This window comes from Populus trichocarpa, chromosome 3 (genome assembly GCF_000002775.5).
Source record: "Populus trichocarpa isolate Nisqually-1 chromosome 3, P.trichocarpa_v4.1, whole genome shotgun sequence".
Taxonomy (NCBI): Eukaryota; Viridiplantae; Streptophyta; class Magnoliopsida; order Malpighiales; family Salicaceae; genus Populus; species Populus trichocarpa.
Genome location: NC_037287.2, coordinates 2,196,167 through 2,211,680, shown reverse-complemented (window position 1 = coordinate 2,211,680; position 15,514 = coordinate 2,196,167). Strand labels below are relative to the sequence as shown.

Sequence of the window (15,514 nt, the reverse complement as noted above, 5' to 3'; positions counted from 1 at the left end):
TTTCATTCTCTTTCTTTGTTTCTTTTACATTGGTGTCTCAGATATGATTTGCCTTTTCTCACTACTGATATGATTTTGAGCTATACAAAAGTTGACTAGTCAATTTCGACATTTTTAGTGGGAAATGTTATCACACTTGTATGATTTAAGATTGAAACTCTGAACAATAAATCTAAAACAAATCCACTTATCTAAGAAGTTAAATCTCTAATGGTATAAGAACACTTTATGTTTTTATTTTATTTTTTTCCTGGAAATCTTACTCTTTACTAAGGCTAGAGAATAATCATTATACATGGGTGGCACGTGCCAAAGATTTTGTGAAAAATATACTTAGATCCTCAATATTTAAAAATAATGTAATTTATACAATATAGGTCCCTTTAAGTTTTAAATTTTCACTTTTAATACAAAAGTTCATTTGTATTATTTTTTAGTTTCTAGTTAGAAAAAGGGGAGAGAGGGGTTGTTGAATTCTAACGATAAGAGAAAAAATTATCATTAACGCTATTTCCGGCCACCAAAATGATTTTTCTTGATGTCCACGAGTCTCATGCGATGAAAGGGGATTGATGGTGATCCTTAAAAGCCTCAATGTTATCAGAAAAAACAAATCTAAGTCGAGAAAATCAAAACTAACCTAGTTTGATTTTACTTTTTAGACCTATTTTAGGTATTATGAATTGATGAATTGATTTGTAAGTGTTCTAAAGAGGTTAGAAATGTGTTCTTGGGTTGAAATGACTTAGAAATTAGGTTTTTGGAAAAAAAAGCATTGCCTGATTTTTTAGCCACTATAGTAGTGGGTGAAATATTGGCTTGTAGATGACATGTCATCTGCATTGCCTGTTTTTTTTTTTCCTCAAAAAATAAGGGTTGACACCAAGTTATTCACCCCTTTAAAAAATTAAGAAAAAACCAAGCTCAGACCTGTAGACCTGAGCTTGTAGGCCTACCTACGCGGCTAGGTTTTTCATTACAGTGGCCTAGGCGTGCTGGTCCATAAGTCCATGAGCCTGGGTTTTTTTTTTTTACCTTTTATATATATATATATATATATATATATATATATATATATATATATATATATATTATTGAACTCGTTTGAATCTATGGCTCGAATCACTTGTATGAGGAGTTAAGCCACAACACCTTTGCTATTAACATGTCTTTTTAAAAAAATATATTTTTAAAATTTATGTTTCAATTGATATCTCTCTTATATGATTTTTCTTTTTCGCTTATTTAACATTTTTTAGATATAGATTTTTTCAATGTTGTTGTGTGTATTTGATTTTTAAAAAGACTATTCTTATTTATCTATAATTGTTTTTTAATTTTTTGTATATATTAACTTTATTTTTTAAAATAAAACATGTTTATTTTCAGATAATATTTGTAATATATGCATCCTTGCATAATATAGTTTTCTCCCTTTTATTTTATTTAATCAATTTAATGCGTAAGTCTATTTCTATTATTATTTGATTAAATTAAAAAAAATTAATAATTTTTTTTAATAAACACATCCAAGTAAATATCGTGTCTTTTAAGATTAAATATCTTAATCAATAAATGTTTCTTGATTTTTTTCTAGTTTTATTTTTAGTTATTGTTAATGATTTTTTTTTATTAACACATAGTTCTCAATTTATTTGATTATATATATGCATGATTTTTTTTATTTGATCTTGGAATTTTTTGTATATACAAAAACACGTTAGATATAAAATATTTTTTGTAAAAGAAAAAAGTATTTGTCCACAGTCATTAATAAAAAAAGCACTGAATAAAAAATAAATTTGTTATTATGATTTTTGATTTTTTTTTTTACCATTAACGGAAGCTCCAACCTATCTAAAAGGAACTGTTAGTGAATTTTTATTCAGTGCTTTCTTGTGTGTGGCTACAGTTTTCTTCCGTCTCAAAGCTCATACCTTTAAGGCTACTGTAAGTTATAAGTTAAACTGTACATATAGCAGTCTTAAACCAGTCAGGCACTGTAAATCTAACTCCACCAAACATCTACAGCAGAAGCTCATTCAGTCACAGAGAACAGAAGATTTTGAGATTTTGGAGAACTCAAACCTGAAAGCTTTTTTAACACGAACAATTCATCTCTTGTTTAAGGATCTTTACGGCTTCCATGACTCCATCCTGCAAGTTGGCAAAAAAAAAAAAAAAAATTAAATCTTAAGGTAAAACTTGGATTTCAGCACTTCATTCAGAATAAGGAGGTTAACGTGTGAGAAGTTTTCATACTTGACACAACATTCGCAATAGTTGAGAGAGCAAAAACACACACAGTTAGAGAGCATTCAGTTTAGTTAGCCTTTGGTTCGGAGTACAAGATGCTAGGACAGGTACGAGACAGAAGTGGGATGTGTTTGGTTTGTCTCACACTGTCTCATACCTGCTGTCCCTGTCCCCAGCATCCAACGCTACCTAAAGGATTAGTGGACAGAGTACAGGCAGCAGGTCTGATAAATGCCAAATGTGTGAATTGCGGAGCTTGTCTCTGTCTGGAGACAAATCCACAACTCATCAACAGTCTATCAGCAGTTGGAGATCCCAACTATCGCTAATCTACAGCCACGGGAATTAAGAAATGGTCTGAACCAATTTGCAAGCGTGTAGAAGGGGTTAACTGAGTGATGTCTTCAGGTTCCTGCTTGGGATATAGCTTAGATGTTAAAGCAATTTGCATGCTGTGGTGACATTGGAGAGGACCACAGTCTTTACTCATTGTTCTCTTAGGTTGGAAGGGCCCCATGATTCCGACCCCACACTTTTTCCTTTTTAGGATAGGAAATTCAAAGAGCAAAAAAGAACTTGTAAATTGGGAGTCTTCCATTTCTCCCTGTTCATAGAATCTATTTTTTTTATATATTTTAAAAATATTTTTAAAAAAATTAATTTTTTTTAAATTAATTTTTTTTATGTATTTTTAGATAATTTTAATACGTTGATATCAAAAATAATTTTTAAAAAATAAAAAATATTATTTTAATATATTTTTAAATAAAAAACACTTTAAAAAACAATTATAACAACAATTCACATCGAAACAAATTCAACCCAACAACCCAGGGAGGGTCATGCCGTCAGCCAAAAACATTAGCACCAAGTCAAGACTAGCACCAAGTCAAGACCTATAGCAATCCAGCTCATCAATACGTTATTCATCCAGGTGCGCATCCACGTATTTGATTATCCAAAGCATGCATGAATTTGAAAAATCCAAGGAAAAGAGACCCAAAAAAAAAAAAAAAGGAGAAAAGAACAACTCATCAAATTCTTGCAGCTATAAACAGTACAAGTTTAGATAGTATTATGATAGCGATTGTTTTTTTAAAATATATTTAAATAATATTTTTTTATTTTTAATAATATTTATTTTTTATATGAACACATCAAATTAATTCAAAAAAAAAATTTTAAAAAATTTAATTTTTTTTTTAAAGCACAGCCCAGCCGTGAAAACAAACGATGCCTTATTTAGGCCATGCAAAGAGCTCTAGTTTCCATGAAAAAAAAATCTCAGCGTAAACACCATGAACAAATTTCAAGAATTTTTCAAAATATTCAAGATTGATTTCAGACTTTTTAAGTGTGCAATTAAACCATTCTTGAGGAGACACTTGTACGTTAAAAAAATTTTAAAAGCCATTTAAGTAGATGGTGTTGAAATCAATCCAAATAAAACCTCATTGCTATAAGTTCTTCAATTTTTTCCATAATGTCCTTCAAGTGAAGGAGAGCCTGGTAAATTGCACAAAAATGAGAGGAGGATGTTGTCAAAATCATGAAAATTGAAAAGAGACAACAAAAAGAGTGTTGTGAAATTACGCCAAACATTATATTGCATACAAAGAAGGATGATGCAAGGAATCTTAAGCCATTTGTATACAAAAATATGCAACGTTTATGATGATTGTTAACGGTTCTTTTCGAAAAAGATGAAATATATAACACTAACATTTTCAGAGAAAAATGCCCGGTTCCACCTCATTTCTTTTCAGGGTAAAAAAGCCAAGATCACATTTCAAAGCCAAAAAGGTACACCAGAGAAAGCAATGACTCTCAAATCATATGTGCCAACCAAAACTCTCTTGTGGAGCATCCAATCTACTAGTTTGGCAACTTAATCACTTATTCAGCTTTTGATAGCCATTACCCGGTAGATTAATAAGGGAAGGATATCTGAATCAGTGTAGATCCTTAATTATTGCTATTTTAGTTGCTTTCTCAAGACTAAAACCCTTCTATTGCCACTGAGAATTCCACAGTTTCAAATGGTACTGCTTTTTGAACACTTCCATTATGTACCCTTAACCCTGTAGAGAAATGGTAAAACTATTTATCTTTCGGCTTTAAATCAAATGGTATGCAGTTGACATGGTCCACAAGGTCTTAGATTCCAACTTCAGCAGACAAAATATAGGGCTATATAATTGGTGTATCCTCAAGTGTCCACCAATATACCTAAAATGAAATCTACTAAAAAGAATCTTCATAAGAGCAAACCAAAATTCTGAGCATATGTGCTGCGAGAAAACTAGGGTCCTGGTAGCCATTATATAAGGTTAGGGCATAGGATTGGGGGGGGCGGGGGTTGGGGGTAAGAAAAGGAAAAGAAACTACCATGTGATCATTGAGAAGTAAAAGTTTTCAATAAGTGAATTAATGCGGCATAGAATACGAGCAGGAAGATTTTGGTATAAAACCCAGAATATATCCCTATCACTCATAGATATATAGCTTTATAGATTTAAAATATATGCAATTTCTTTAAACACTTCACCAGCAATGTGATCAAATCACTGAAGAACATGCATTACCTCAAGAGAAATTCTCTCCGCAATTTCCAAAGCACGTGCTTTGATGTTTGGAGACAGGGCATCATTTATGGCCCTTGATAGAACTTTTGCAGCCATTCTGATGCTCACATCGTCCAGTTTATCTGGAATCAAATGGCTTCTGTTTAATGGTTCTGGGGAAACTCCAATCCAATACATCTTCTCAGCCCAATAAAACTGATCCAGTATAAATGGACATAATACCTGCCATCTAACACTCTAATCAATTGGTTGAGAGAGACAAATGGTGAGAGATTAGTGAAGATAATCATTGATGAAGCACAAAAGAAAATTTGACCAGCCTTGTCATGCTTCTTTTCCCTTCATGGATTAATCTTCCGGTAGATTAAAAATGATTTCAAAATTATTGGATTTGTTTAAGAGAGCTGACAGCATTGAAAAGCATATATAATTTTTAATGCATGTATGGTATCAAAATTGCAGTACCATATTAGAGTTTAGCAAGTAGTAACACTTTTTGGCAAACTAAGGAAATCTTACCAACAACAGTACTCTGTATCTTAAATGTCTAACCTAGCTGAGAGACATTGATACCAATTCAGCAAGATCAAGATGAAGAGTGAGCAGACAAGAAGGGAAGATTGCTTCTAAGCAAACAAAAATATTGCGTTGCAATCCATTTACAGGGTTTTGTTTAACAGTTGATGGATAGTTGCAAAAAAAGTAAATGACAAATAACAGAAAGTCAGGAGAGCTGCTCACGCACCAAGAACTGAGTCTAGAATGAGGTTTCTGATCATGGGCTGGCTTTCTCTTACCAAAGGTTTAATCAAAGAGTTTTCACCTTCATCCATAATTTTTTTTTATCAAATGGCTCTCTGCTAAAACACCCTTTTTAACCCTTATTTCTTCCAATAATGTACGCCTCCATCCTACTCCTCTCTGTGGACATGGCTGTCCCATTAGAGTGGTATTATGCTAGTCTTATCAGAATTTCATTCTGGACTTGTAAAGAATATCATTTATTTTGGCATGCCTTGACCAAAGCAGCGCAGCAAAAATTTGAAGAGTAAAGCAACTCGCACATTATTTGAGTTCTACAACAATGAAATAAAGCAAGGGTTTGCAATTCGGCAAACCTGTGGGATGCCTGCATGTAGTGCTGCAGCAGTGGATCCACTAATTTACAGGGTTTTGTTTAACAGTTGATGGATAGTTGCAAAAAAAGTAAATGACAAATAACAGAAAGTCAAGAGAGCTGCTCAAGCACCAGGAACTGAGTCTAGAATGAGGTTTCTGATCATGGGCTGGCTTTCTCTTACCAAAGGTTTAATCAAAGAGTTTTCACAAATTTTTTTTATCAAATGGCTCTCTGCTAAAACACCCTTTTTAACCCTTATTTCTTCCAATAATGTACGCCTCCATCCTACTCCTCTCTGTGGACATGGCTGTCCCATTAGAGTGGTATGATGCTAGTCTTATCAGAATTTCATTCTTGACTTGTAAAGAATATCATTTATTTTGGCATGCCTTGACCAAAGCAGCGCAGCAAAAACTTTGAAGAGTAAAACAACTCGCACATTATTTGAGTTCTACAACAATGAAATAAAGCAAGGGTTTGCAATTCAGCAAACCTGTGGGATGCCTGCGTGTAGTGCTGCAGCAGTGGATCCACTAATTTACAGACAAAGAGAAGCAACAAAAAAGAAAAATTAATTAGTTCTTCTGCATGTCATGTGCTGAAATTAATATTTCAATGAAATAAAATAACATAATGAGTCTCACCTGCCCCCGTGATGAATTGCAGCTGCACATCTTGGAAATAGCCATTGGTAAGGTACCATACTGTTTTGCATGATAAAATGGGGTCATTCATATAATCAAAACAATTACCTCACCAATTAATGCAGCCATGATAAGAGGGTTTTAAAGGCTATTTGCACCTAGTACTCAATTTGAGAAGAGAAGAGTGTTTCTTCTGCATAGTGAATGAATAATGCTCCTTGAAGGCATCGTCTACATGGTTTTATCATCTTTTATAGTTAGTATTGTGCTAAATCAATCTTTTATAGTTGGTAGGTAGTATTGTGCTAAATCAATCTCATATAGTCTATTGCTATCACAAGTACTTCTATAAGCATCACAGAAATATAATTTCAGCAATTCACCCTAGAAAACAAGGTAGTATGCTGCATGTTTTCATAAATGTTAAACCTCAGAATATTTCACTTACCCTAAGGGTTTCATTGCTTTGAAAAAATGAAAAATCTTGCTCTTACTTCAATAATTTCTAATTTCCAGCAGAGCTCTCAGTTGGGATTAAATACTAGAATACTCTCTGCATACATGATAGTGCTTGCCCACAAAGTTCAAAAAGAACCTCTCCCTCCCCTTCAAATCTACAGCAGAGCTCTCTTCCATCAAAATTAAAGTCTAGATCCAACAACAAGAGGCTTATTAAAGCTCAAATTCTCAGTTTCAGATGCCCATCACTAAAGGGCGTTGCATTTATGTCAGGAAAGCTGCAGGCCTAAGAAACTTTCAGGTACAGGATGCATGATCAAATTCCCAAACTAACATAGTGACCAAATCAAGATAGTATATGCAACAAAAATTATCATGAAAGTATCGTGGGCTTTTCTAACATGTGCCCTAACAGCAAGGTTCAGAATTGTGGAAGTTACACTTCCCAATTATAGGAGTTGTTACAATATTAAACTGTAAATTTTTAAAGGTCAAAAGTAACTTTTAATTATATTAGAGTACTGTATAAAAAAATTGAGATTTTGTACTATGTTGTTTATCCATTAAGAAAATAAAAACACGAGCACATTTGATTGATTTCCCTGTTTGACTGAACAGTTAACAGATAGCAGTTTTTTTTCTTTTTAGTTTGGATAATATGGGAATAAAATACAAAAAACCACCATTATAGTGTATGTGTTAAATAAAGGGTGTTTTTTTAATCTACCTATGAAATTAAAGTTGTCATCTTTCTTAGATCTATAGGTGATTTCAATTTTTACACATGATATAGTTAAAATAAATTTATTTCCAACGTTTTTTTTTAGATGATAGAGTTAAATAAAATAATTGTTATCAGACAGTGGATTTGGTGACTTAATAGAGTTAGAAAAATCAATTTAAAATGATACGTACCATTTTGTTTTGTTGTTGATAATGGATACATCAGATGGTTGCAAAATCTCAATTTTGTTTTTAACATTAATCTAGTTTTATTAAAGGTTAATTTTAACCTTCTAATTCTTTATAGTTAAAAATTCTAACAACCCATATTAGGAAGTGCAAGTTCCACAAGTTGTTAATAAGGGCATTGTCTGAAAAACCCATGTATCATTACCTAAAATGAATTTTAATCTCCCTGAAAACACAGGGGTCTGTGACACAAATGTCATCATATTTGTCATGCTATAAACATAAGAACCACTTTGGCACATTAGATAACGCAAAAGAATGGTGGGGTGTGAAAAAAAAATTATTCCCAAATATTTAAATGATATTACTGCCACATGTCCACGCCTATACATCTTGATAGCATTGCACAAAGAAGTTACTGTTTTTATTTAAATATGATGCTTCAAGGGATCAAGATATATACTCACTTAGGAAAGCAAAAGAGGCGGTTATCAAAGAGACAGATTCCCTCTTCAAGGTACTTTCTTTTATCAAAATGTGACGAGTCAGTGGCAATAACTTCGACAGCTTCATCCAAAGGTTCATAGCTAGCAGTAAAAAGGATGAATCTGAAATTTGTGATCTCCAGGACAGTTTGAATTACCTGAAGAAATGTTTGAGGGTTCCTCAAGAAGCCCATGCTGTAAACAAAAGTGAAACACGGTTCAAGAAAAGATCACCATTGACAATTTAAACAAGTGAATGAAATAAACTAAAAGAGGTCTATTCAAAAACAAAATTGACATCCATGCTAGGCTTACAATGTTCACATGATGTTGATGTTATAGCCAATTAACCATATTCTTTCAACCTAACATTGCGATTGTTAAGTTTAAGAAAAAATTCAAGGAAGAGATGAGCATACCAAAATGTTGTAACATAAATAGTCCATAAACAAAAAAGCAACGAACCTACCTTCCAATAGAACTTAGTCCTATGAAAACAGGAGGTGTTGATGCTGGATTTATCAGAAAACATTGTAACTTGACATGAGCTGAACACACTTCATCTTTTGTCCTCAAATCTCCAGGATAAGAAAGTTCTGAAATTTCTTGGCATTTCTTACATGAAAACTGCCATTCAGTAGGAAGAAACCAAAACCCACAAACATGGACATTTGATGGCCAATAATCTGTTAACATGCTATTATTAGTGATAATGGAAATGGGGAAGCACAACATCAATCACATGATCATCTCATTGACAGTTGACAATACCCTTGTACAATTGTACAACTTTCTTCATCTATGAAACAGTTCAATTAAGCCCCTCAACTTTCAATTGTAGTATGCTTATTCCGCAAAGTAACAATACCCAAGTGCTGTAAACTTGGCTTATTTTAACATAAAAACACTAACATTTTAAAAATTGGAAAGATATTAAGAAGAGAGAAAATTTTGGATGGATAAAATTTGGTCGTAAAACCAGCCAATATCACCATCAAATGAAAGCTCTTATCGAAAGAAATCCATAGATACCAAAATTATATAATTTCATCACAACATTTGAGAGATATGGATTGAACTTTTAGATACATAAACTTTACATTGAAATTTTGTGTTGATTTGTTGCTTAAAAATGTGTTTTAAGGTTAGATTTATGCTTACAAGGTTGAGGGTAGTATTTTCTTGTGTTTTTTATAAAATAAAATAAAATAAGCTGAAAAATATGGTTTTACGTTGTGGCCTGCAAATGTGATTGAAATTTGGTGAGTTTCTCCAAAAATAAGCAAGATTTGTCAGAAAAGATGATAGTGGATGATGCGTCAGCCATGGTCCAAGCCTAGGCTAAATCTTAAACCTATTGGAATTGCTCGGAGAGTCATCAAACATATAGTAGAAACATTGGGATTCACATAATAGGATAAAGCCTTGATGTGCTTAAATGTTTCTCACAATTAACAAGGATAACAAAGACAATGAGTAATATACAATAACCTCTTTGTATAGAAAAATGAGAAGCAAAAAATATGGATTATAAACTGCCATGGAAATTTCACATGCAATAAGGTTATGATGGTCATCAAAACACAAAGTCTACAGTCATTTGAATGAAAAAAGAAAATGAAAGCAGAGGAGAGGAGGGAACACATAAAGTAAAATTTTCATGTTAAAGGAGCAAAAGAATGAGATTACCTGGACATTCAACAATATCTTTGCTAAATCCATACCTATTGCAAAAACAAAATAAGTTCAAAAATTTCCTTTAGGTAACGTCCAAATACAAGCTAAACCCAAAAGCTTGGTGATTTGACTATATACCCCATTTTAAGCAATACTATAGAAACACTTTATAACCAAAATACCCCCATTTATACCCAAAACAACCTTACAAGTTTCAAGTTACATTTTGTTTCAACATAGCTATTTGAATTATTTTGATATTATGACTTCACAGATTAATAAAAATATCATTTTAAAAAAATCAAACAATTCATCAAGACAAAACATCTATTGATATTCTTAAAATATGCATTTAAATATTTATGAATTTATGTTCAATTTATAAAAAAAAAAAAACTATTGGCTCCTAACCAAAAAAACATATGAATATATATGAAGAAAAAACTTGATGATATTCAAACGCATAGTACAATACAGTTTTTATTCGAATTTAAAACCAATATCAAACAAATTAAAAGCATATTGACCGAATGGGTTGTTTTTTTAGGGGAAAAAAACATTAATAACATGATTAGAATTATCATCCTAATGAATTTTTTATTCAATAAGTAATTTTCATTAACTAAAATTGAAAATATAGTATCAAAGTATTTAAAATAGCTAATGTATGAACAAACACTAAATTTCAATTCAATGTTGGCATTTTAGTATAACTAGAGGCATTTGGGGCATACATAGTGTTTTGTAGTATTTTCTTAAACTTGGAGAAGCTTTTTGGGAAATCATTAAACTCTTCTGTAATGCCTGTAATTTCATGATGTTTCAAGAGGTTATTGTAATTTACTCAAAAAAATCAAAGAGATGGAAATACAGGTTAATGTGTTCAACTTTTAATTAACCCATCCAATAATTTTTTTTAAAAAAGAAGAAGAAGAAGAAGAAGACAGAATGCATATGAATCATGAGATTTTGGTGTCATTCTTAGTTAGATTTAAAGCATGAGAAAATGGTGCCAATTCAACCTAGATAATGGCAGATAATGTTTACTTTGTATGCTTTTCTTTTTTCTTTTCCTTTTCCTTTGGCTCAAATCACTTTTACTTCATTTGTTCTAGCCAGACATGGGAATTCATTCATAAATCATTTAAAATAATCCATTTCTACTTTCACGGGGAGTTTTGAATGCCATGGAAATAAAACCTTTTGCTAACCATCTAAATTCATTAGCTGTGCCACAATGGCTCAATCATCCTTTTGCTTTGCTTGTAATCATAATAAAGAATTAGGTTATGCGGTTGTTTTTGGTAGAAAAAGAAAATGCAACTTACAGCAGTAGGGGAGACGGTGGCCTATCATGCCAAGTGGGAAGCTCTGTTACTGGATCCTGGATTCAGTATAAGAAATTTAATGAGTTTAAATATACCCTAACAACAAAGTAACAATGCATCATAAAATCAATGTACATGCAGGAGGTGGCAATCATAAATTTCATTCCATGAAAAAAAGGAAATCTTATATCCAAAATCACCAACAGTGAAAGGGCAAGGACTCAGATACAAATCATCACTTCTCCATGATCCCCAGTTTTCGGTAAAAAGTGGCCACATCCAATGAGCCACATCTTTCCAGGAAACCTGTGATCATAAAAAGGTTAGAAAGTTTGTATACAAGCTGCACATCATAAACCTATTTAAACATAATAGGAGAAAGCAAGAGACAAAGACCTACATTATGCTGTTGCTATACAAGTAAGAAAATGGTTCTACATGAGGAGTACAAAGCACCTGATTACTGTCAGCTTCTTGGAGATATTTATATAAAAGAGGATGCTCTCTTCTAAAGTGACTCTCAAATAAGGAAGGTGCACTGAAAAGCACACAAAAAGAGTCAACCATACATTGGAAAAATTTAACAACAAAATAAACTATCTAGATATGCACATCTTACAGCAAAACTACTGAACAAGATATTATGAGAATTTGCATTAAAAAGTGGGGAAAATGTGGAAAAAGACAGGAAACTGAAGGTTTCCATGATCGTTTCCATGAATTTCCAAAGATTCCAAGGTTGACAAAGAAGCAACCATGCCTGGTGCCAGACATCAAATTCCACAAAACACGTTTATGTGACTACCAAAACACAAAGGACAAGAATAACCATTGTCCATTGTAACCTGATAATTTTAGTTCTAGACAAATGGGATGCAGTCCTTAAGTTAGAAGCAGATAAAAACAGTAAGCAACTACATAACAGGGCAAGCATAGACATAAAGAACCAACAACTAGGCAACTTTAGATCTTCAGATATCTGGTCACCAAATTTTTCATCTATAAAATTATAATTTGACATACATTACAGATGAAAAGTATTAATATTCAATATCATTAGTGGTATATCTACAATATGCTTTGAGAAACTGCTGTGGCATTTGTGAACTTCGTGTAGTCTCGCTTACTGAACCAAGCATGACTATTATGAATTTTACATGAATAGTTTTTGCATAAATCCAAAAGTCGCATTGTAAAATTTTGTATGAATTAGTAACCACGTCATATGTGGAGAATTATTGGCAAAGGGAGTCCTAACAATAATCTCAAGAAAAATGCATACAGAAAGGATGAAATTTCTCGTGATTAATCAACCACTTCAGATAACATCTAATGCATATTCAATGCTTGGTTTGGGACATTTATTTAGGACAACTAAGTCAGCAAAATCAACTAATCAAGTAGCACAAAATGTTGCAAGTAACTAAATATTAACACATTATCTAAATACAAGTGCTTAAGACAATGGGTTATTAGTATTCCCGCATATACCTGTATTCAACTTTCTTTCTATTCCTTCAATATATGACTTTGGGCAAACAAAAATACTCTAGAAGTCTCCTGCTAATGTGGCATTCCGTATGATATAATGACCACTCTAAGATTCATTTCCCTTGAGTGGAAGCTCGCACATCCTTATTGTTAGTTATCCTGTACCAACTTCTAGTCACACCCTACACCTGCTTGGCTTTTGGAGCCACCAGCATATGATTGAAACCTGTGCTTGATGAAAAGCTTGAACTGTTTGGTTGTCGATTTTCCCACTTATATCTATAATAGCTTTTGTTGCTATTTCATGAATCATGCATGTACCCAACAATTCAAATTACATTATAGATATACATGTATATCCTCTTCTCTTTTCTCTATATGGATAAATAACATTGAGGAACAATTTATTCAAATGTCATTTAATAAAAATAAATTCTACATTCACATAATCCACTGCCATATACGCATACATTTTTATAACTGTATCTGTGTTACTTAAATTATTATGCGTGCCTATACATAATAATAGCACACTGGAGAAAAACCAAACACAAAATGTCCTTCAATACTATGATTGGCAAGTCATTAAGAAATAGAGAATTCAGAGAAAATATCACCACCTGTATGGAACAACATATGGAGCAGCTACCACACAACGGATATGAAAAAGTTCTGCAAGGCTCCACCCTTCCTGTACCAGAATGCAAAGCAAATTTTTCCTTTATTAGGTTGATACTTTCATCAAGAAAGCCATATAAATCCAGGCTATATTTTCAATGTATCAGAAGAGCTTCTATGGACCAGAATTTCCAAGAAATACCAATGCAAAAAAATTTATCAAGATAAAATCACCCTCCATGGTTGGACCATGTCCAAAAATCCCTTCAACTGCTGAATAGCATTCTTGTCTGTGCTCTCTTGTGGCTATCATTTTTTGTTGTGAAAAAGCTAACTCCTGTGATCCTATTAAAGAAATGGTCCATTACAGCAGAGTGGTTAGTTAATTCAATGTAAAAATAAAACTAATCCCATTCCCACAAGATTTGCCTTCTTACATACTGCAAAGATTGCATAACCATTGATATTAGAACCTGAACCACCATAATTGTCGCAAACAGAAAGAACAGGCAGTGAATTGATTCCTAAAAACGTAACATGTCTTTCTTCCAAGTGAGAGCTTAAGTTCTGCAAGAAACCCAACATTTTATAACATCAGCAGGTCTTGTACAAACAAAAATTATCAGTAAAAAAAAAAAAAAAAAAAGAGAAAGAGAAAGAAACGGAATATTCACATGAACCCAAAATTCCTAGGGACGAAAGAAAATGAAACAAAAGAACAGCACAGTTCTATATTTAGTTAAATCAGAATAACACCTTGCAATTTTATAGGGCTGATTTCTTCCTAAGGGCAAACTCAAAAACGACTTTTCAATCTAGGCAGTCCACACACAAGTTAGGGCTACCCTCGAAAAAGGTTTCTTCGACTTGCAAACAAGATGGCCTAAGGAACACACTATATAAAGTATTGTTTCTAGAATGCATGGTTGATTTTGATTACTGGCAGGGTATTTAGTAAGCAATAAACCAAAGAGGATGAGGAGGATTTCAATGCAAACCTGATGTGCTGAATGTGTTACTAGAACCACACGGTATTGTTTCTGATCACTAGCAAAAGCAGCGGCAATAGCCTGAAACAAGAACAAGAAAACACAACAAATTCTTGATTTTTCAACTCAACTGGAAAGAGAAAAAAAAAAAAAAGAGGAGATATTTTAGCAATCCCATTGGAAGAAGAAGTACTTACAGAGAGAGGGTAAACATCGCCCTTCGTACCAAAAGCCATGAACACAGCCACTGGCTTCCTGTTCTCTGTCTCAGGTCCCATTATTTTACTCCCAGTCACAGACAGAGCGTGTCATAAGCTCGGGCATTTCGTTTATATACTATATGGAAATAATGGTACAAGCCCATGAAACCAAGATGGTGCCGCGGCTGTCAGACCCGCACCCGATTAAGGTTGTCGGGTCAATCAATGTCAATCCTAAAACAATGTCGACTTCGATTAAAAAAATAATAAAAAGAAAGAAAGCAACGATATCATTCTAAAAAAAAAAAGTTCAAAAAAATAATTTAACCAAATATAATCAAGTATCACTTGAGTTTGTTTCAATCAATTAGGTTTTGATTGACTCAGTGAGTCAACTATATCTCAAGTTAATCCATTGGATTACTCAAATTATTAGCAGTAGGGTAATTCAAATGTAATCAAGTCTATTTAAAATAATTTGGATTGACTTTGGATTTGGATTGATAAATCGTATGATTCAAGTGGGGATTTGAGTTTAATTAGACTTCACGAGATTCAACTATTATAATGATATTCGAGAGTAATAATTATTGTTTTTTAAAATATTTTTATTTAAAAATATATTAAAATAATATAAATTTTTCTTTTTTAAAAAATTAAATTTATGAGAAACATCATTTCAAACTGCTTATATATTTCCTCTGGAAAATCAATTTTCACCATCGTATAAATAAATTGCAATTCTTTGAA

At 32.6% G+C, this 15,514-nt stretch overlaps 1 protein-coding gene across 12 annotated transcripts; it reads right to left on the bottom strand.

The window, feature by feature from the left end:
• Positions 1–1,786: 1,786 nt before the first annotated feature.
• On the bottom strand, positions 1,787–15,200 carry LOC7477765 (sterol 3-beta-glucosyltransferase UGT80A2). Of its 12 annotated transcripts, none has more exons than XM_052451719.1 (15): positions 14,762–15,189; positions 14,574–14,676; positions 14,049–14,142; positions 13,778–13,920; positions 13,578–13,648; positions 11,923–12,004; positions 11,671–11,772; positions 11,467–11,522; positions 10,151–10,185; positions 8,931–9,147; positions 8,444–8,656; positions 6,606–6,665; positions 6,455–6,494; positions 4,842–5,063; positions 1,787–2,157 (listed from the first exon to the last, which is right to left on the bottom strand). In XM_052451719.1, exons 1-15 carry the CDS (start codon positions 14,776–14,778, stop codon positions 2,101–2,103), a joined length of 1,512 nt encoding a protein of 503 aa, XP_052307679.1. In that variant the 5' UTR covers positions 14,779–15,189; the 3' UTR covers positions 1,787–2,100. The 12 variants fall into 12 exon arrangements, 9 of the variants coding, with proteins under 9 accessions (XP_052307679.1, XP_052307677.1, XP_052307678.1 ...); XM_052451717.1 differs by lacking the exon at positions 6,455–6,494 and adding an exon at positions 5,960–5,999 and having other exon boundaries at positions 14,574–14,645; positions 14,762–15,187; XM_052451718.1 differs by having other exon boundaries at positions 14,058–14,142; positions 14,574–14,645; positions 14,762–15,186.
• Between the last annotated feature and the right edge of the window lie 314 nt (positions 15,201–15,514).